Source organism: Diachasmimorpha longicaudata, chromosome 8, assembly GCF_034640455.1.
Source record: "Diachasmimorpha longicaudata isolate KC_UGA_2023 chromosome 8, iyDiaLong2, whole genome shotgun sequence".
In the NCBI taxonomy this organism is placed as follows: Eukaryota; Metazoa; Arthropoda; class Insecta; order Hymenoptera; family Braconidae; genus Diachasmimorpha; species Diachasmimorpha longicaudata.
The window spans coordinates 6,874,166-6,897,147 of NC_087232.1; the positions used below are offsets into that span (position 1 = coordinate 6,874,166).

The following is a 22,982-nucleotide window of genomic DNA, read 5'->3' on the forward strand; positions in this document are numbered from 1 at the left end:
GTTTGTTGCAGTATAAGTTTAAAAGTGTAAACTGCGCTTATTAAAGGCGAGTAAATAACAATATAATTGTGAGTGGAAAAAATCATCTAAACCTGAAAAAAACTGCCAACATATACTGAATAAGGGATTTGCATATGCAATGAAATGCAAATTCAAATAACCCCCGAAATGATGTATACAACACCAGAGTCTACCTTGCACCACAAGGAACCCCGGCTTTCCATTCTTGTGACATCATTGGCTGGACGATATCCCTGGTCAGTTTAAGCCATCACATACATATTCTATATAGGTAGTTTATTTGAGGGTTGAAGTACACCAACCGAATAATGCGCTACACATGGCTGACTGATCGATTTGCTTTGATCGTCCACACACACACGTGTAACTTCCTGTAGTTGACAGAGGCAACCTAACGTAAATGTCCGGTCAAGCATATGAAAAAGGACTCACTCGTGTGTCGATTGATATAACTTTTTTTTTAACCTTTGTTTTTCGTGTCGAGGTCAATTTATCCCTAAGTGACTCACAGGAAAAGCATCCGAAAATAAAAATAAAAATGTTGGAGAGTGTAATGGAACGCTTCCAAATTTTATCTTTCTTCTCAAGTTCATGATTGACTTTTTTGATGCCTTAAACCTATCCACTTGACATCATCTTATTATTTACACGTCCAACCTGAACCGCTAGAAAACATTTTAACAATTTTCGAAAACTAGAAAGTCTGCATTGAGGTACAGATAATAATTGAATTTTTGATTAAATTTTTTTCAGTTTACAGTCCAATCACCTTTTCCCCACGTTCTCTTCTGCAACAATAAGTTACATTCGAACTCATTCTTCTTATATCTGCACCAACTCTCAACCACTTGAACCAAGTACTTGTTACTTGGGTGAGGACAATTGATACCATTATCTTCCCATTCCTTCCCAGAATATAAGGTGACAACTTACGAAACCTTGAAATTTATAATCCCTCCATTTGAAACAATACGAAAATACTCATCTCACATTGTCTCCATAAGTGAAATACAAATACCCGCATTTGCAAGCAACCAACTGTGTACATGCTTGAACGTGGGCAGTGACAAATGGCGGTCCACAAGTACGGATCTTGTGGATCAAGAAAGGACGAATTGATAAGTGTTTTCGCATAGACTGAAGAATATCTCCGTTGGCTAATCTCTGTACCAAATGCCATACACGCTTTTCACTACGCACGTGATTAATGTCTGCCTCGAACGACTTATTCTAACCAGTATCAGACCGCCTGCTCGACTCTATTCACGTTTATGCCTACAGTTTCGAATTCACCATCTTACGATTCATCGATTCATGCTTTGTGTGCACACTCAAATAGATACCAAGGTGAAGTGTTTCTTGTTAAAGGATAACCCCTAATTTTCCAGATTTTTCATCCCACATCCTGCTGGAAGCTATCGGAACCACGACAAATAAACGTACATCAACATCTACGAGAAAAATGACTGAGATCGCACCGCAAAGTGTTTTCAGATGGTCTTTCCGGGGGACATGTGTCACAATGAGCAGGAAGAAGAGTACACCAAGTACATCAACTTATTAATCATATCATCCTGAAGGGAAATCATCGACATCTCTAACTAACTAAGCAATGATTAATCATTTCAATCATCTCAGGCCGCGATGAGAAAGATCTACTTACTCTGTATTCAATACAGAGGAATAACTTCCAGGAAGAAATATATTGGAAAATTCCAAGGAAGCAATAGCTTTGTGTAATCTCTTAAGAACGGGAGTGGCAATAAGAGAAAAGAAAATCATGATACATTTGCGGAAAAGCAGAGAGATTAAAGTAACCGCTGAGTACTCACCTGTTTTGGCTCGGTTCTCTCGCCTCTGTCGTTATTCTCCAACAATGGTGCACTGTTGCTCTTTCCACTCAATTCCACAGTGAGTGACTCGTGTTTCAATTGTAAGCTTCCAGCAGAGGATGAAGACACTACACGCGGCAAAGGTTCAAGCATCTCCCCAGAACTTAGAGAGCTACTGGTCGTCATTGTTAGACCTAATAGAATTATGACAGACGAAAATAGTATTTTGTAGGTGGAATAGTGGGCATTGTTATGCTAATATTGTTGCTGTTTTCACGTATGATCTATTCTTGGTACTATTGGAGTTGTGGGTAGCGGAAGAATATACAAAGTATCGTTCACAGCGGAAATTCAACTGCGATAATGGTTGTAACCTACTAGGCTTCAGTTGTGGGGTTTTCCCCGTTATCTATCCCTAAATTTTTTGATCTATCTCTGGTTTATCACTGGATTTGCAACTGATAGCCAGAGACCTGTACTAATACCACTAAAATGACTAAGCTCTCAATTTTGAAGGTAATAATTTTGACTTGTATTGTGAGGTGAAGTGAGTGCTCTCGTAGAGGTTGAAATGCGCCTTCACCAGGTCACTAAATTAAGATTCAAAGTTACTTTAAAGTCAAAGAACTTCTTTGTTCTTTTATTCAACTTATAATTCCAATGTTCCACGCACAACCACTTTGAATAATTACGTCTTCAAAACGAAACAATCAATCATTCTTTTTCATTCTGGAGGCTCCTCAGATCTAAATTTATGACGAAGTGTTTATTTTTTTCAGATTTATGGAAGTTATTCATTCTGATATTTTCTCTCACTCTCAAGATGATGAATTCCTGTCGGGTGATGCTTCAAAGAAGAATGCAGAAAGTCGAGAATTTGGTTAACCTTTTTGTTATTGATAAGACAATGAAAATGTCCCTAATTAAAGTATCAAGTGACCTCGGCATTCCCAGACTATATTGAACATTACAAGAAATAAAGTTTTGCTCAAAGGGTGCATTAATGGGAATTGTTACTCACCAAGGGGCAGGTTAGTCGATCTGGATGATTTAGTTCTGGGTAAGGTATCATCCTGACTGCTGCTGTCATTATTCTCCTGGAAAGCTTGATCGATATTTTCGCTGGTCTGCGTGTGAACGCTCTCCCTCTTCACCCACACATCAACTGAACGTGATTTATCATATCGTGAACTTAGTTTCGATGGCCTTCTTCGTATTTTCTCCCATGTCTCCTTTCTGTGACATTTGTTGCTAGTCGACGCTGGAAAAACAAAGTGGTAAAACATAATTCATCGATTCGCACAATATTTAGTTGAATTAATCGTACAGAATGAGTAAGATTAATTTTTGTGATTATTGATCAACTTACGGTTGATTATTCGTCGATCTGTACTCCTAGGTGGACTGGCCGTTCCAATTCCACTCTCCAATGGGGATGCACCATCGGTGGTATCCGGAGACATACTTCCGGAGGATATTTCATCCATACTTTGGAGCAAATCTTGAGACGAAGAAGAGGATCGGTTGTCGTCATCGACAGTGTCCTGAGCTGAAGGGTCGAGCACACTTTCGTCTTGCAGAGAACGAATGTCCAGACGAGATTCTAATCGTTCAAAATTTATTCGTGAGAGCAATAGGAGTAATTAAATAGTCTACTTCATGAATCTTCCTCACAAAGGAAACCCTCTGAGTCTGAAAAAGTAATAACTGAAAGCCTACCTCGGGGAGACTCGCAGTCGCTGACCCACGTAAAGCTCGAACTCCGTGAGATTGCAGGCGACGTCTGAGTTGCCATATCAGAGCAAATGAAGGACTCGGCTGGTGGACTAGCCGGGCACCAGGACCCTGTACCACTTCGAAGCCTTGACAATAATGTTGTCAATGACACAGTGAGCTGAAAAAAAAATAGAAAAAAATTATTAACAGATAACTTTAATCCAAAATTTTTTTTAAATCTCATTGTTCAAGTTTTTATTCAATTTTATACCAAAACTGCCCTAAATTAAATTATTTTCTCATTACTCATTAAGTATATTCATTAAAGTAGCTCTATCCTTACGTCAAAGGAATTCTAAGGAATAGAAATGTACTCACCGCGGCGGAGCCACCATTCCCTCCACTCTCGCCTGCATCCTCATCCTTATCATCAATTTCTTTCTTATCAGGATTGAATTGTACATTGCAGCATGCACCACCATTAATCCCTTGGTTTTCTCCACCTCCAAATGGATTAATTATTTCTCTATTCCAATGCATATTTCCAATAATTTTATCTGACTCAGATAGACGGTTGGCGATGATATCACACCTCAAGGTAACAGGTGAGACCGATCTCTTCTTCCCCAAGGAGACAGTTGGGACAGAATGTTTTCGTTCGCTGCTCGCTGGTTCTCTCGACGTATCAAAGGTCTGGTCTGGGAGAGATGAAACTCTAATGAGCGCTACCTTTTGTCGAGCATCATCGTAGAGAGGACTGTGATTTTTCGGCAAAAATTTTGACAAAAATCGCTTATCCTCAGTGGGAGTGACGGGTGCTGATCTAGTAGTATTGGTGAAAATCATCAAATTATTTTCGTTACTCGTTGAATTATTCGAATGCCCATTCGTTGATTGAACTCCTCCAGGAATGATTCCAATCCTTTGCAGTTTTGCACTCCTTTTTCTAAAGCTCATTGGACTAAGAGAAATGTTCTTTCTTCTCTCTCGATTATCGGATGACTGTCTCGGTGGTAATCTAGCATTTGACTGACCGAGTTCATCGCAATTAAATTTCAAACTTAAGTCTACTGGTTTCTTTGGTTCTGCTTGGTTCTTAATCACCGTGTAATAATTACAGTTATTATCTTGTCTTTGTGATGAGCACTCGAGGTTATTTGGTAGACTAGAACTATTTCGATTCTCCAGAATTTTTAATTCTGTTGGTGAATCATTGTAAAATGGCTCCTCATAATCAGAGCTTGTTCCATCGTATTGTTTGTTTATGGTGTCATTTAGATTGACGGGAAGACTGCCACTTCTCCGTCGAGATTCACCAGCGATATAAATTGTATCTCGGGGCACTGCATAATCAGTGTTCAATAAGTTTTCGGTCGATTCTTCGATAATGGGAATTACATTCCCTAAGGTATTGACGGTAGGTGGCTTTTGAGATGTTTTTTTTTTATCAGATATACCAAATTCATCCAGCAAATCTTGATATCGAATGACTGGGGGCTCAGTGGCAGGTGGCTGCTTTGGTGGAGGGAGTATTGCGGTGAATTTAATCGAGGGGAATGTGCTTGAAGATGAGAAATTAGGTCGGTTGGTAACTTTTATGGTAGGGGGTGATGAGGAATTCACAGAGTTGTGGAGAAGATTGGCTGTTGAGTCTGGTGGAGCATGGACCATTGGTGCGTCGGAATGACAGACGGAGTTGATAGGCCTTTCAAGTGTCGAGGGGTCATTTTCAGAAGGCAATGGCGGAGTGGTGATAATGATATCGTCTATTTCCTCCTGCAACATAAAACAATTATTTTTATTCTCAGTGAGTCATTTCTGTTGATAATGAGAATGACAAGAGCGATTAATTAATCATTTTTTTTATCCGTGGCAATTCAAAATGAAGTAACAATTATAGACAAAGTACTGAAACAACAAAAGTAATAAATAATCGATTATCAGCAGAATAAATCTATCGAGACTTGATAAAATATCTCAAAGGCGCATTATGAGTTAATGATGAACTACTTGGGTAGTTATAATTATCATTCATTTCCTTGCAATGAAGTGATGACCAAACCTGTGACAAGAAAATTATTTCCAGAAGAATTATTTTATTATTGCAAACGAAATTCCACGCCAGTTGGTGCACACACTTTTTTTTAAAAATACTCATTTCTTTGCAATAATTTATTCAATTCTATCCAGTTTTATTACATCATTTCCTCTTCAATTGCCATCAGTGCTTTACTGTCTCTAAAATCCAAATCCTAAGTATCCACTCCGCGGAGGTGCTTCAGGCCCATTTGAATAATTTTTTCTCAACATAGTTTGTGGTATTTTGACGACACACCATATTCATAAACTTCAGGTAGTAACATTGAGCCGTAAAGCGCTAGATAACGAGGGACAAAACAGTTGCACATATAAGGTGTACGTGGTTGCGTAACGTAATGAATAGTCATCACTTGGCATGAGGTGCCTGTACGTCTGAAGTTTCCATGCCCATCATTTCCTTAATTTCTCTCCCCATCATTTAATCGTACATGCACTCATGCTTAAACATCACGCCTCCAGGTGCTATTCATACATGCACACCTGGAATGTTATTGATTCTATAATTTACATTTTTTTTTTCATCTCCTCTGTGGACAAATCGTCTGATTACCTCACGAATATCACTGTAAGCGACTAATATACTGGATGTAATCAAATTGGATATTCCATTGGGGGTGATAGTGCTTCTTAAGGGTACAATGAACTCATGAATGCAAATTGTTTTAGTAAAGAACAGTTGTAAGTAATTGAAGCCGGGGAGACCGCGATGTCTATGAGGGAGAGAGCATCTTCAATTCAGAGTATTATACGGGTAGCCCTTAGGGACTTTGGTATGGAATGTTAATTTTCGTTGGTGAATAAGTTTGTTGGGAGATGGAGAACATTATTTACTGTATATCTATGGCTAACTGGTAATTTAAATTGAATTTTTCAGAAATTTTGTTAAGTTAACTTATTTCCAGTCTTCGTTTTTCCTAAGTATCTTAAAATTTATAAACAATGGAAAACTTTTCATGGAGACTTTTTATTGGAGCGTTACAAGAAATATTATTGCAGAGGTTTCGCCAATTTCCATAATTTTTACCACAAACGAGGCTGGAGATAAGTTAACTTACCTCGTATTATCACTTCACTACGGAACTATCGGTATCTTAAGTCAATTTAAGGCCATTCAAATTATTTTATAGTTATCATAAGTTCATTAGTGTTGATAACATTTTCTATCACCTAAAATAATTTTTATTGCCTGATAAAAAAATGATTGAAATTATCAAAATGATTAAATGGGATGGCATTAGATAATGGGCCGAGTCTGGATGGAGAAACCGGTATTTATTTTTCCGAATACTTTACTCATTCGATTAATAATGATTATTGAAATTAATGAGCGTTTCAGTTTCTAATAAATGTAGCGCCATCTATTGGATGAATATAAACTCTATGACTGAGTGAGAAACGCAGCGACATTCGATATTATCACTTTCTGTATGCTAGACAGTACCATCGGTGGCATATAAAAAATTGACGAACGCAGAGAAAAAAGTGCTCTGTTTGTTCTTCTAACAATTGAAATTTAATGAAATAATACCGTTCATCAGAATAAGAATCTACTTAATAAATATTCTCGATGTTACTCGTTTCCAGAATTGTAATCATTTGCTAGCCGAATTTGATTACACTTCATAGAAAAACCCTCATGAAATCATCGAGATAGTGGCCCGATAAATTGTAATTTTTAATTTAAGAATGTAACGTATTCAAAAAGACGACGTAACAACTTCGGATCATCTGTCAAAGATAATACATCGAAGGAAATTAGGAGCTAGAGTTAGGCTCCACCTTCATCTAAACATGACTGATTCGAATATTGATAACTGCCCTATCTCATGAATTATTAATTTAACCCGTAGCAATTCAAAACAAAATGGAAATTACAGGCGAAAAATCCGGAAATTACTTTTTCAGTTCTTTTTCATTTTTGTAGATGAGAATCACAAAATAACGGAAATTTATAACCAAATTTTTCCATTAAAAAATTAAAATTAGATTTAAAAAAATAAACTGCTAAAAATACAACAACAAATTCAATATCTCCACAAAGTTTTTAATTCGACATATTTTCTCTAATAGCAAAATGGGAAAAAACCCGATAACTCGATTTATGGTCTTATCCTTTCATCGAAAAAATTACCGAATCATTATTATGTAATAATAATGGAGCAATAATTATTCAAACAACAATTGTGCTTATTCATTGTCATTGATTGAAATCATTGTCCAAATAAAAAAGCAACTCAACCGAAGCCGGAGAATAAAAATACATCGTTGGAGGACTTAATCCGACAAAACACCTGGTACGATATTGAAATTCAAGTTCAAGTACGGCTCAAGCACTGCCCATTTTTATGCATCACTTGAGGCATAAACATTTCTTTAACAATGCCTCTCCCTTCTCCAAGGCAATTATTCAGCGCAGTCAAGGAAAAACGTAACAATGAGCAGTATAAATATTTCCCCACTGCAGTGCAAACATTTTTCATGGGCTATTAAAAACAGTTTCTCCCCGATTAAATATTTCTTAAAAATTTTTTTTTCATCAGCGTCGCAACTTAAGAGGAAAAAAAAACCAAGAAATGGCCAAAGAGAGAAAAAAAAAATGAGCGTAAGAATTGCGAATAAGAAGGGACGAATTCAGGATTGCTGCTCGGGGGATCTTCCCACACGAGGCTCACGACAAGATTATATTGCCGGATCCTCAACGAGAGGATCATATTGCCTTTGCACACGGTGTCCATGCGACGTCACTGAGACCTTCCGCCTCATCCACCTCCTCTTTTTCGTTATTTTTCTCTCTCATACACCCGTACACATTTTTTTTTTCTCGTTTCGAGTCACGTGAGTGCGATCATGGGAATTATGTAAACATATTGAGTAAAAGGTGATTTTTTTTTTTATGTAAGAGTATTTCGATGGGGATTATTTTCTGCACAATTAATGCTTCTATGAAGGCCAACACCATTGCCTGGAGATTTTTAAAACCTTGATATCGACACCTTAATGATAGCACACACACATGAGGAACTCGGACAACTTACGCCCGTCTGTTATTAAGGTGTGAATGTAATAGTTTTTATTTCTATCAATACCGCTGCGTGAGGAACAGCCAGTCCCGCGATTGGGAGATTGTTCACCACTGGTGAGTAATCAATGGCGTACGTGTGATAGACCGTACAGATATTGTTGACAGGAGACGGATAGAGCGGAACTCGCAACTGATTTATATATCACCCGCAGTTGAAATTGAGTAATATGTCATAAATCATAACCGTATCGCTAGCGAGGGGCTCTTACTTGAAAACCAACGGCTTCGCAATTTTGAAAATTTTCACTTTTGAAATTACATTATCGATAATTATCAATTCGATGAAAAGATACGATAAAGTGATAAAAAATCTTATCTGTTGTAAATTATTCCAAGGACTGTCCTTCGATACTTTCACCAAAAATTGAACATTTGTCGATTTTTGGGATTGATAAGAAATGCTCAATCTATCGTATGTAGAAAAAAGAATGACGGAAGAAACATCAAAATAAATTCATAAAAATTAATTCCAGAAAATATTTATCGATTCAACTAGATTTATAAAAGTCTCCTCAACGTTTCAATTTTTACGGAAGTGCAGAAAGATTTTTTCCAACAGTAAAATCCCGTCATCCCTCAATTACAACCACCATTTTTCCTTATTTCCACATCCATTTGCTACCAACTACCATAGAAACAATGGATAATAGAAAAAAAAACCTTGGGCAATATCAAATTTCAAACGGCAGTTGTCTTAATTGTCTACTGTGTACAAACACATTTTCATACAATGGTGTTTGCATAATTAATCGTCTGAAAAGTCTAACGTACATTTCACATAATCCGCTTCCGGGATGACTAAGCCATGTAAATTACCCCATTCTATCCCAGCATAAATTTTGCGAATAATGACAAACTTGCGTTGACGCTGTCCATTGGAAAAACCCCATGCTATCGCTTTCTAAAGTAACTCGCAAAATAATTACACTGTAGAAAACCTTGAAAGCCTCTTAACCTATTAATTGTCGAAGTTGTCGCTTAAAGTGCAGGAAAAGAGCGATATGGAATCAGGAAAGTGAAGAAAACTCCGTTTCAACTCGCCACTCAATTGCTATGCCCCACAAGACACTAATAAACGTGTGAAATAATTCATCTGGTGGATATTCCTTGTCGACATAATGCATGTATTATTTCTTCATGGTCTTGATAGTTCGTTCACACGGATATGGTGTTGAAATAATGGTGATATTAATGAGAGCAAGGGAGAATGAATGGATATACAAATGCGCACACTTGAGGTTAATACCATGTTGATGATTTATGTCAACTTTCCATATGTTTCATACAAAAAATATGACGCACATTTCTTCCCCACTTTCCCCTTCCCTTTCAATCCTATCCCAACTCAAAAAAAATGCGCATTTTTTCGTAATAATTGGGTGAGGAATTCCGGGTAATGAGGCTAATGAGTTCTATGTTATACTGGTAGAAAAAAAATTGCAATTCTAAGAATAATGTGTACGACAGGTGATACCGCTCACCAAATTCCCTCTATGGTAAATGTTAATTTCCATTAACATTCCACGGAATAATTATTTATCGTTTTGGGACTTTTTTTTAGATCATTCACCACTAAATTTCGTGTCTGATAACAAAAAATCACGCGAGTCCAACATAATTACGGTTTCCACTTACGAAACCCCATTTTAAAAGATATTTTTGAATCATGAAAAACAATTTTTAAAATAATAATACTTAGCTGTGCCAAGTTACCCAGCAAAATTAAATTGTATTTCTATACCACGTTTTTGGTAGTCAGTTTGTGAAGCTTCTCTTCACGCTTGCTGTGGGTACTAAAAAGCCACTCACGAAACGTCGTCACAAAAAATATGGTTCGTCACTGTGTCGAAAAAAAATTTTTACGACGAACATGAATGCAAAACTCGCCTTAGGCACCTCCAGCAACATTATGTTTACCAGAAAAATGTTTTTTTACACGACGAAAAATAGTATTGCATTATAAATATCTATTGCGAAAATTGCACCGAGTGAAAAACCGTGGAATAAATAAAATATCACACCAATGAATGGAGAAAGGTGTGAGCCATTGTTTTGTTCAAATTTTCCCATCAATTTCCGATACAAAAACGTAATGAGCAGTGGAATTACCCAGAGTTTCCACTTTCTCCAATTGTTAATAGAACGATACACCTCATGATGTCACTCGACACACATCAAATTAGTGCGTCACGAGGTTGATAAAAGCAAACATTTATAAACTTTTCAAGTTTAGATTTATCATTTAATAGATCATGGATATCTTTGCGGCTAGATCGCGGTGGACAGATTCGCAAACCAAAGAATCGATTTATTGACTCTTTTTCACGTAAAAAAAAGCCTCAAGGCTGAATAAAAATACTAATCAATAAATCAATTGATTTTATGAGATTGTAAAATAGAAAAACGGGTTATATGAAATAAAAGTGTTCTATGGTCGCTTGATTATTTAATTAAAGCTATTCCCACGGCCATCTTATATGAAAAATCATTGAATTGAACGAATCAATGACCCCGGCAGCTGATCAAAGCAACACTGAATATCCCTCAGCTATTGTCACACCCTGGGATAAACAAGTCAATGCATATCGTCTCAAAGGCGCCATTAAATTCACTGATCATACCTGCGAAGGTAAACATGTGAGTTTAATGACCCTCATAAATATTTCACCAGGAAGTGCCAAAATATTTAGCTAACCTGATGACTCTATCCTACGATACCTGTGTCGGTCTGCATAATTCATTTCCGGTTCGATAATTTCATCACCACAAACAATTTTTCTACATAAAATTTGAGCACTCGATGGAGCCTACAAATGTCCTAATTGTTCTGAGTTGGAAAGTCTCGCGAGAACTTGCTACACTATTCACTAAAAATAATAAAAAATAAAAATATTACCGATTGTATTCTTCATGATTGAACCCCGCCGAACCCTTGGAACATTAGAATAATTATCATATCAATTTCTCCCTACAGAGAATCAACTTTTTCGTGAATAATTCGAATTTTGGGTAAAATTGTAAAATGATTGTACATCCACACACTTAACCTCTTGTTCAAGATCAGACCTGAAGAATCTCTCATGCACAAGTCTCTAAGACGAGGTAAAACACGACGGAAGTGACTGGGCGGTATCAAGAACGCGTGCTGCTTGCAGTCATCAAACATCCGATGGCAATGACCCATTGGTTGCATATGTGTAAGTATGCAATATGGTGACCATTGAATTGCACTGATAGACGTGATGTGGTAGTAAATAAGATCTTCAACTTTTGATTATACACTGTTGGATTATAAACATTCCTCGACTATATCCAAATTTCCATATTCCATTGCTTTTATAATCATCATAATTAAATTCATTTCGTGAAGAGGTTTTCAAAAATGACAAACTAATTAGAGATACGCAGAAATGATTTGGATAACGATAAAAACTAATAACTGCGGATGAAAATCATTTTTGTATCTGTGATAAATTTTTATTTAATTCAAGGGATGTACACGTTGTACACCTCTTTCAACAGCAGAATATAAATGCGATGAATTTACTGTACCTGATTAGCATAATAAAAGAATAATGCGTGTGCAAAATCTATAAAACAATATATCCTCAATAAGTCATTGACATGAATAATTCGTACATGTGTACAAACACAAGTTAATTCTCTTACAAAATAACGTGGGTGATGACAGGATGTCCTCTAACCTCACAACAATGGTATACCGCAAAAACAATAATAATATTGAGATTCCAAAACTCCTATCACTTGTGCACAGAATAAGACAAATTAGTTGATGTTTTTATCGACTGGGGTAAATAATCTGAAACCCGCCCAACCGGATGCACGATAGTCCTACTCACCAAACCACCCACACTATCATTCGAATTGCCACATTTATGGTTGTAAATGCAGGACATACATAGACATATATGTTAATTCACATGCATTAGATGCTGATGGTGGTTTGAATGACAGTGAGTTGAAGATACCCAATTCAACAGTCATGTACAGCCTACATACACATACACACGGATCATTTGATACATGAGTAGAACTATGTAAACAATGATGTGTAGGTTCTTTGGCGATTGTTGCAGCCAGCGAAGAGTGAAAGAAGATAATTCGAGTTTGTGATGAAAATGAAATTACAAAAATTCGTGGAATAACTTCTTGGGGCATCAGATTGGCAGTAAAATTGTTTCAGAGAGAACGATAATGCTCTAGTTGAGGAGTATCAAGATTGTTATAAAAATCTAGTCTATCGTTGTTGAATCCATCAATTGATTTTACTGCTAATCAACCATAGAAATTTAGCGAGTAGAGAGCTTTCCTTTTAGAATGAAATGTAAAGTCATTTTCTGTGTCAAGATCAAATAGTCATGTGGGGATCGTTATTTGGAAAGAAAATTAAATGTATGAATGAGAAGGAATAATAAATCGATGGAAAAAAAATAGATAACGAGTTTTGCATGATATATGCTAATGTTCTTCCGAGAGTTTTCTTCTCCAATTGAACGCCACCAGATGTTGATAGTCTCTGGTAACGGACTTAACGACTTACTTAATTCAGGGAATAGAAAACATCCAATGACAGTCGGTTGAACAGTTAAACCGCTTCCTATCGGAATAAATTTGGTGGAGAAGTGATTGTGAGAATATAACGTCATCATTCTACAGCTTTGAAAGTTGTTCATCGCAGAGCTTTATTTGCAAATTATTCATATTAAAAATATGAAAATATGAATTGCGTAAGAAGTATATAATTTTCAACTCTCAAGAATTAAATACAATGTTTTTTAATAAAATCTAAAATCAGTCAAGGCAAGACCTTGATACTTCTTTAACCCGAATGAAAACAAAGAAGTTTAGATTAAGATTAGACCGTGATTTCGAAAAAATCAGCATCAAGGTGATTAATTTACGTCATAATTTTTTGTGTCTGGAATTTTTCCCATAATTTTTTTCTCCCCGGGTAATATTGAAGTTGAAAAATCAGCAATAAAAACTCAAATAATTACTCCAGTACCAGATAAAATTTAATTCATTAAACGGGAGTAACATAACTATTTTTCCCCTAATTACCTTGTCTCGTAAAATAATATTTAAATCAATTTTCAAGCGCGCTGTTTTTACGAAAATTGAATGAAGACAACTGACAACTAATTTCGCGTTTGTCTACTGACCGCTGAATTGAATAAACTATAACAAAATGTGAAAATTTGTTGTAAAAAGCCTGTCCGAAGATTTATAGCTCCATTAACGTATCCACCCGATCTCAATAAAGAAATTTCGCAAACAACTGTCATTTGTCAAGATGCACTTGAGCCGACCCGTTACTCGGGTAATTGTCATTCAGTCGCACACCATTCGCCTGACCGATATCTTGTACAAACTCCCCATTACTTATCCCGAAGAATCCCACCCACTTTAACCAACGATATACCATTGAAATTACCTAGAACTAAAAGAAATCAAGAAACTTGACCATAAAATATTACTCAACGTTTAAAATAATTCACCAACTCTCATATTATGAGCGAATTAGTATTTTAAAAAAGCCATTTGACTACGGATTAATGGTAAAAACCATAATTTTCCTCACCACATGTGTTATGAATCGCATAATGATAAAGCCAGGCCCATTTCGAGAATTAAAGACTCGATTTTACGGATAATGTAAGACTTTCTAGTGGGAGAATGCCCGGGGGCTTGTGCCTCTAATGATAACCTGGACTGGTATGTCAAACATGTTGCGAGATTGCGTATTCAATTGAAAATTCCCCTACAAAATATAATACACATTTTTTTTTCCATCAATTTGCGCAATTCAAACTTCTTTTGTAATACTTTTATGAGAAATTCACTGAAACCCCATTCAGAATGGTACCAATTGGACGAGAAAAATAACTAACACCAAATAAGCTTATGCAACGGTGTTTTATGACAGGAAAGGAATTCTTATCTCTGACGTCAGCTTAGTAAGTCTATTAACCATTAATGCCGCAAAAAACGTTAATTTCCCCTCGGGTGATTACTTACATCGTAGTTTCCTACAATAATGTAACATCGTGAATGGCACCTGAACGCCACAAAATTTATTTTCCCTGGGACATACATTAGTTATTACCTCGTTAAGAAAATTTAAATTTGTTCCTCATTTGATATTGACAAGTGAGAAAAATCACTTGTTAAAATTGAAATATTTTCTCTAGAAACATTTTTTAAATTGTTAATCTCACAAAATTCATTCACGAATTCTTGTCAAACTCAAGTGGAGTAAGAATAATATTTGGGACTCAAAAAATAGTAAAAAAAATTGAAAAATATCAATGGAAATGTCGTTTATTCTGGAAGAGAACAATGGAAGTCTCTGTCTCACCTCCTACATGCCTACCATGAATACCTTAAATTGTATGACATCATCATTTATTCTCACGCTATCTCGAGCCGAAAATAATACGATGATAGCGTATCAAGAAATGTAATTCTCTATTTGTGTATCTGGAGCTCCCTAGCATGGAAACCGCTACTTCGTGAGTATTTCGACATTAATTTACTGAAGAAGTGAAAAAAAAAAAAATTACGTAAAAAGTGTCATTGGTACTTACAATGACTCGGGCAAGATACAGCTCCAGTTCTCTGTACGGATCCGGCTTTTTTGATGTCCGTAATGAGGTGGAGTGATTCGATTTACATCGCTGATGATCATTGTCGCTTTCACCAATCGCCAAAGGATTATGTTCACTCGGTGCCGTCAGACTTGGTTGACAATCGGCAGTCCCCATTGATTCGTCGGCCCCACGATCGCCGACGGTGCATTCAGGACCATCCATTGCGTGTACATCACCCCAATTTTTTAATTATTTTAATGGCCATCTGCAACACAACATGATGGAAATTAATTTAGCATTGGATTTGCACAAATCCTTCATGTGGTCATCAATGAATAGCACTTAAGTCTCCCCACCCAATTTTACATCTCAAATCTACCTGGATACTGTTCTACTCCTAATAATTACGTGCTCCTACCACTGGATAAAGACCTGCTCATTAATCAATTTTGACATTTTCTCGGGACAATTTTGGATTTCTCGAGATGAAATAAAATTCAAAAATCAATCTTCACACATCTTGACACATTTCTGTGTCACCCCATAAACTGTGTTTCCATTACGAAGCGACCACATGCCAGTCGACTACGAATTACCCGACCAAAACATAGAACAAAGGACAAGACAAGAGATAATGTGTTCCATGTGGTCCTTATGATTCTGAACAACGAATTTGAGTTTCCGCCAGCCGGCACTAGAATAAACGAATGGAGATGCCTCCCCTACCCGAGACTGAATAATGAATTAGTCATATTCAATTTGTATAAACAATCTCTTATCCACGCCTGCGACGAAAAAACCTCAAAAAAATTATGAAACCAAAATTATTAACAAATAAATCCTCTAAATGCATCAGACCAAAATTATTTCAGACTCTCTCCAATACACAGATAGGAATTTCAATGATAATATGGATTTAGCTATTGCCATAAAGTGAAACTCACATCATCTAAACATAATAAATCAATCGATGAATCCTACTTTAATCTACGAATTTTATTGTTGCTGTAACTATAATTTATTGTAGCCATGGGAGTTAACGACAACCGACTGCAACAAAATTTATCTGACAATTCCCTTCCAGTTGAACCAACCACCTCCACCAAAATTTCCTTCAGTGGCCCATTTCGCTCAGAAAGACCACCCGACTCCACTTTATTATGCAAGAACGATCATTTCGCTCCTACTTATCTCTTCACATATGAACGATAAGCATTGTCCCCAACCGAATGATTGAATTCGATCGACCAACTAGCAGTACACGTTTCCAAGCCAATAGGCATTCAATACTTCAGCTCCACCAATAAAAAACCGCCCAGAGCAGAAAAAAAAAATATTTGATTCAAGTTATGTGGTGTGTTTCATTCTAGAGGGCAACGATATCGACAGTTATTTACAGCTTATTTCGTCTTTATCTTGCACTACAAATTCCTATCCTGCCTACGCGACAGGTACAACGTGCAGCCAAATGGTTGTTTTAACATCTCTTCCGCTCTTTTTCAATACTATCATATTCAGAATGACGACAAAGTTGCCCACGGATCGCCACATCATCGGCTATTCCTCTTATTTTATCATCATTTTTCCCTATCTTTTGCTTTCTGATATCAAGTACACCAGTTTGCTGGTGCTTTTATGGTCATTCACAGAGTATCTTTGTAAATTAACGATCAACAAAACGAGTATTAAAACTTGATACTGATGGAAATTGAGATATTAATGATCAGTGGAAAGTGATTCCATGATTTATTTCCAGGAATCACACGTGGGATGTGATAATATTGATACTCGAGGGGTTGGTGGGGAGTAAGGGGGAGGAGGTCAAGATCCACGTGATTCACAATGATGATAAGAAGACAAGAAGTGGTGCTGTGAGTGTAAATTGGTAAATCAGGGAGCTGCTGTATTACAAATATTCAAGACTTCTGTGTGAAAAACATCAGGTCCGATTACACCAGCTGCAATTATCAATGAGCTTCGATAAGGCAGAGATAGCGGTTAATTGTAACATACGTTGCACATTATACTTTGCACTATTAATTAGATTTCCGAGTTATCAATGGAGAAATCTGATCGAAATTCTCGTATTTATTTTGTACATTTTTTTTTTTATCATCTGAAGTATTGATTTCATCGTGTTGATAATTTTGTGAGATTAATCTTGAGTTAAATTTAATTTGGAAGCTCAAATTTTGGCGAACATCATACGATTGGATTTCTCCAAATGTGTATATTAATTTCCGTACCACTAAAATTCCTTTCGATAGATTTTATGCTAATCTCTACAATCCTAAGTGCTGGGATTGTAAGATAATGAGAAGGAAATTTGAATACATTGCGGTTTGAGATTGAGGATTCGACTATTCAAACTTGGCATTGTCTGTATCCGGTGTAAACGCTTGTGCGGAAATGTGCAAGGAAGAATTAATGACATGGTAATTACCATTTCGAGAGCCACTCCGCGTAGTCGTCACACCTCGTCCTATCTCGCAAAAGGTCAGATTCATAATGCATGCCGACATGAGAATTACATAGTGTCAGTTTTTCTTGCTCAATGTTAGATTAAGTTTCAAACGTCATGATCTAACAAATTAATGTTGGGAGAGCTATCAACTTGTCATACAATTATTACAGACTGATTAAATATGACTTCAATTATCGATCAATTGATCAAATGATCAACTTCAGGTAAATCTCATGAATGAAACACTACATTCGTGAAGGAGTCAGACTCCAATCTAATCAGATAATCTTCGGATAAATACTATCATTATATATGTATAAATATCAACTGGATACGAATCTAGTTGTACTTTCTACGGTTAAAAAATTTCATCTTCCATTAATGATGACATACACACCACAGATTAATTAGGCATCGAATTAATTAACGCATCGGTAAAACTGTGATGCAATAAATTGAAAATATCACGCCAGAAGAGATCGCGAAACTATCGACAAATCGCTGGATTTTCAAATACAATTTTCAAAAAATTGTGAATATTATTTTGTAAACTGCTCGAACAAAATGTCTGGGATCGAAGCTGCCCTTGTGGGCACACAAAAAAAGAAGAGAAAAATATAAAAAAACTTCATGACCTTCCGCGTCAAAGGGGTCTCCGCGAGTGTCGTCGAGCGTTACGTTCCACACGTGGGCGTATATTCTTATACCAGAATTCTGAGGCATTCTACCACAAAAAGGCCCATTTCTCTAGTCTAAAAAAATAAACTTGAAAGCTGCCTCATGTAAGCCGACGCCCGTACCCAGCTGATGAAAATATGAATAACTGCTTCCACTTAATAACGATAAAAAAATTTCTATAGAATATTATGATTAGTTGCCGGCTATTTTTTAGGGGATAGTACCATTGATTCAACAAATTCTACACTGACTCGAGTGTGGGCCCACATTTATTGACCGCAACCCATGCCCACATAGATTTTCGTACACATGTGTGTATTGTGAATGCTGATAATATACATTCTCCTCGATTTGCTTCCGTTCATGTACTGCAATCATCGCGTCAAGTCGAGTAGCACGATAATGACGGGCCGCAATTACAATGTGCTTACCCCTTGCTATGAACTCTGGATATACCGTGGTGCAGTGTGCATAATGCCCGATATCTAGACCCTACTGTATTTTCCGGAGAGAGCATGTATGCGTGAAGTTTTAACCAGGAGAAAAAAAAATATATTTAAACTTGAATTCACAACTTTTACGGCTCGAGAAATTCCCAAGTAATAATAATCCGACCGATCCAAAATTCTTGCGGAAATTCTCAAAACAAAATATTGGAATTTTTCGGAATTTTCAATGCACAAAAATTTTTTATTCCAGATAATCTTCAATTACCACATTGAATTGGAAAATTTAGGATACCGAAAATAATAAATGCATTGAAATGGAAAAATATCGAAGGGGTGAATTAAAAATCAACTCTCGATCCCATCGATATTTCCAATAACTTAATTATCAAACTGGTTTAATCGCAAGATCAAGTTTTCATCCGCTGATTCACATGGTTGATATTTGGAAGATATTTCCTTCACCACTTCATGTGAAGGTGAAGGAGAGTCAGATGTGTTTAGAATGATTTAGCATTCGCTAAACGCCATGGATATTCTCGTAACATATATAGGTATTCGATATCACCCGTTTAGAGTCTGTGGTATCGTTCTCCTCCGATGCAGCGGAAAGACCTTGCAAGGTTATTGGCTGCGGTTAAAAAAGATCTTAAAACTTGCTCACTGAATACCACCAACGCCATATTATCGATCAGACAATATTGGCCACTCTGACAACATGCAATTTTTCAAATTTCCCTCCACGTGTCATCGACCTTCTACCAACTACCTCCTGATATTTAACACGATAATGCTACAATAACGTGATCTTTCGGCATGAGAATCTTGTTTCACATCATCTTTTCGGATATAACGGAATGCAGGGATGAGCCACAGACTGAAAAAAATTTTTATTCTCAGGTAGATGAATGGCTCATCCCCAGTGTGTGCTTAGGATCTAACACAAAAAACTAAATTCTCACGGATAAGAATGAAAACTTCATGCTCCAAAATCATCTCAAATTACCGAGCTCGTCGCGTTACTCTTTAAAGTCTGATGTTTAGAGATGGAAAATTCTACCACTCTGACTCATACCTCTACCATCCATCCTACGACATAGAGGTCTTTTATGACACAACATCATGATAAATAGTTTCTCATCAATATTTAAAATTTTTCACTTTAACATTAGTTTCGGAGCTCGTTTGAATGACAATCGTCCTTACCAATACGATTGAATATATATTCACTGAATATTCTCTTCACTGTCATCCAGGGGGGAGGGGTGATGGGGGGAGGGAATAACAAAACTGACATAAGAACTGAAATGCTAGTTGTTAAGGGTCAGGAATCGTTTAGTCGTTTGAAATGGGAAAACGCCTCGTGGTCGCTCACAGTCAAACGAGATCTACTTGTGTAGAGTACGCGGGGTACGATTCGCTTGCTAAACTGGTTTTACACGCAGTTGATTCCAATATGGTTGTGATATCGTCGTAGATCTTTACAGAAACGACCCCCTAGTTTGGCCTTGCCATGGGTTATGCTCTAACGTATTTTCAAATATCTAACAACTTGTTTATTTGTCTAATTAGGTGCACGTTTCAACAATCGTGCACATTTTATTATTGAAAAAAAATTGTCAAATTTACATTAGCCTAATTGGTTCATTGTTTGAGATTATGTATCAGTCTGTGTTCATATGATTCACTTCATTATTTCATTTTTTTTCAACATTTCCTGCTGATTTTCCCTGGTTTACTGCATCGTTATGCATTCGCCAAATTTTTCCTGTGCTTTGCCGCACCACACACCCCTACCACGTTGCTCAAGTTGGAATTGGACCAATCACAGCTCTGCTCCGCCCATCGAGACAGGGATTCTCAGTTCAATCGATTTTGATTGGGAAAAATGGTGATTAGTAAGGGGTTTCTGGGGGAAATAAGACTATTTTCCAATCACCATTTTTTTTTCGTTTAATAATGAGTAATTTGGGAACCCTGGGCCCTATGGGTGGAGCGACACTGTCATTGGTCGAATACAAACTTGCAGATGATGGTAGGGGTGAATAGCAGAACAAAAACAGGAACTTTAGACCCGAAATCTGATGCTCTTTCCCCCCACAAAATTAATGTGCCCAGCTATGGAACACTATGAAATGAAAAATCATTCTCTTTCGCCTCTAGAGACTATTTTGATACTCATCCATCATGATCGATGCTATTTCGAAACTTCTTCAGTATCAATAATAAATGAAGACCGGCGAATATTGGATACAAAGTCAGAATCGATGACGTAAATCACGAATTTAAACATTACCCCTCAAGATAAATTCAATTGCTTTTGAATGAGGTAGTATTTTACCTCCCCCATTAGCTTCGGTAGCGCAGTAGGCGCAGTAGGCATAATCTTAAGGTCGTGAGTTCGATCCTCACCCGGAGCAACTTTTTTTAAAACTATATCCCATCGATCAATTTTCCCATCCACATCTCAACCAATAGAATTACTCTATTCAAAACAATCCCCCAAACATCCGTCACCCCTCATACCCCTGATTTTTCACCTTAAAAAAAATCACTCCTTTATTTATCTGCTGGCAATCTATAAAAAAATATAAATATTTCTCTCCGTATTTCCTTATGTTTAAAACCCACTGCACAACATATAAAAATAAAATGCGTGAGATAATCCTCCATTTCCCACAATTTATTCCATCCCCCTGTATTGTTCATACTCATGATTAACTACCCACTGCTTTGTATGCAATATCATTTTATAGTTTAACACAAAGACGAAGTCATTGTCTCTTTGGCTAATTATTTTCCATGACTCGACCTTTTCAAACGGAGTGTGCTTCCTCCGGGTTTAAGCCTTTGTGTTCATGAATTCGTGACACCATATATATTTTCCTTATGGAGCTCACTAATTCACACGCTTTCCCTACCCCCCTATCCCAACCCCCGCTCTGTTTACACCAGTACATCTGGCGGTTCATCCGGTTGAGGGTGATACAGGGGTAGGGGGGGAAGGGAGGAGAGGCAACTGTTGAAGTATCATTAATTACACAACATTTATAGCGTATCGTTGTTTTATGTTGTGTCAGTTGAAGAAATATTAGATGAGGAGGCAGCCCTAATGCACATATAAGCTCAAATTCATTGTCAGTATTATGCACATGTGTAGATTCACTGGTTCTCTAATTGACCACATATTGTTCATAAAGAGACTAGTGTATCGAACAGGCGATACTCGCGAGCTAGCTATTAAGCTCACACAGTAAAATTTATGACTAATGCCAAATGCTTGTTTATTTTATTATTAATTTTGAATGAATTGAAAGATTCATTCCTGTCTGTGTGATTAATAGATCGGCTTCATTTAGTATTTATATAATATTCCATTCGATTAATTATTTAGTTTTGTTTATTTTTTTTAGTTGTTTCAAATATAACTTGAGATGAAAAATTCTGAACGCAGGGCACGTTCCTTTCTTTACTCGATATTATTAATTTTTTTTGTTCTTCATGGCGCCTCATTGGCTCATAGAAAGCCTGTCCGAGAATTCATGCAACGTCTCAATTACTTTTTCATTAATCGAAATGGGCCCAGCTACTGAATGTAATAGGCTTGTCAAATTGTATAGATGAGATGCGGAATTTTTGGGATCTGAATGAATAGAATACACAACTGTAGCTTCTCTGTTATGAAATACAGAGAATAGAGCATATGGAGAAAGAGAGTGAATGTTCAGCCGCAGCCCCCCTGCAGGGGGTTACTCGTCCTTTTGAGGCACGTGCTGCGGCCTGCCATTGAATGCCCTCAAATTTTCAGCTGGTGAAATTGGAACTGAAGCCCTTGAGGCTATTTCACGAAATATTGGGGGGACCAACGACAATTGGGGCGCCGGAAAAACTATAAAAGTAACTGTTGATACACTACTTCCAGGAAATATTCTATTCTATAAAATCCCTTTCAAGAAAATGCAGAATTAATAAAGCCTATTGGCCTTATGATTACAAAAAAAAAACAGATTTTTTTTTTAAAGTTCAAGGGCG

At 36.8% G+C, this 22,982-nt stretch overlaps 1 protein-coding gene across 1 annotated transcript in view; it reads right to left on the bottom strand.

The window, feature by feature from the left end:
* Positions 1 to 22,982, bottom strand: part of Cv-c (crossveinless c) — an 84,988-nt gene that overhangs the window by 56,928 nt on the left and 5,078 nt on the right. Inside the window, exons 2-7 of the mRNA XM_064126756.1 lie at positions 15,360 to 15,627; positions 3,948 to 5,345; positions 3,573 to 3,747; positions 3,223 to 3,456; positions 2,875 to 3,114; positions 1,854 to 2,047 (exon numbers count right to left, since the gene is read on the bottom strand). Of these exons, the coding sequence (XP_063982826.1) occupies positions 1,854 to 2,047; positions 2,875 to 3,114; positions 3,223 to 3,456; positions 3,573 to 3,747; positions 3,948 to 5,345; positions 15,360 to 15,584 (2,466 nt within the window). The 5' untranslated portion in view covers positions 15,585 to 15,627. The remainder of the gene's footprint in view (positions 1 to 1,853; positions 2,048 to 2,874; positions 3,115 to 3,222; positions 3,457 to 3,572; positions 3,748 to 3,947; positions 5,346 to 15,359; positions 15,628 to 22,982) is intronic.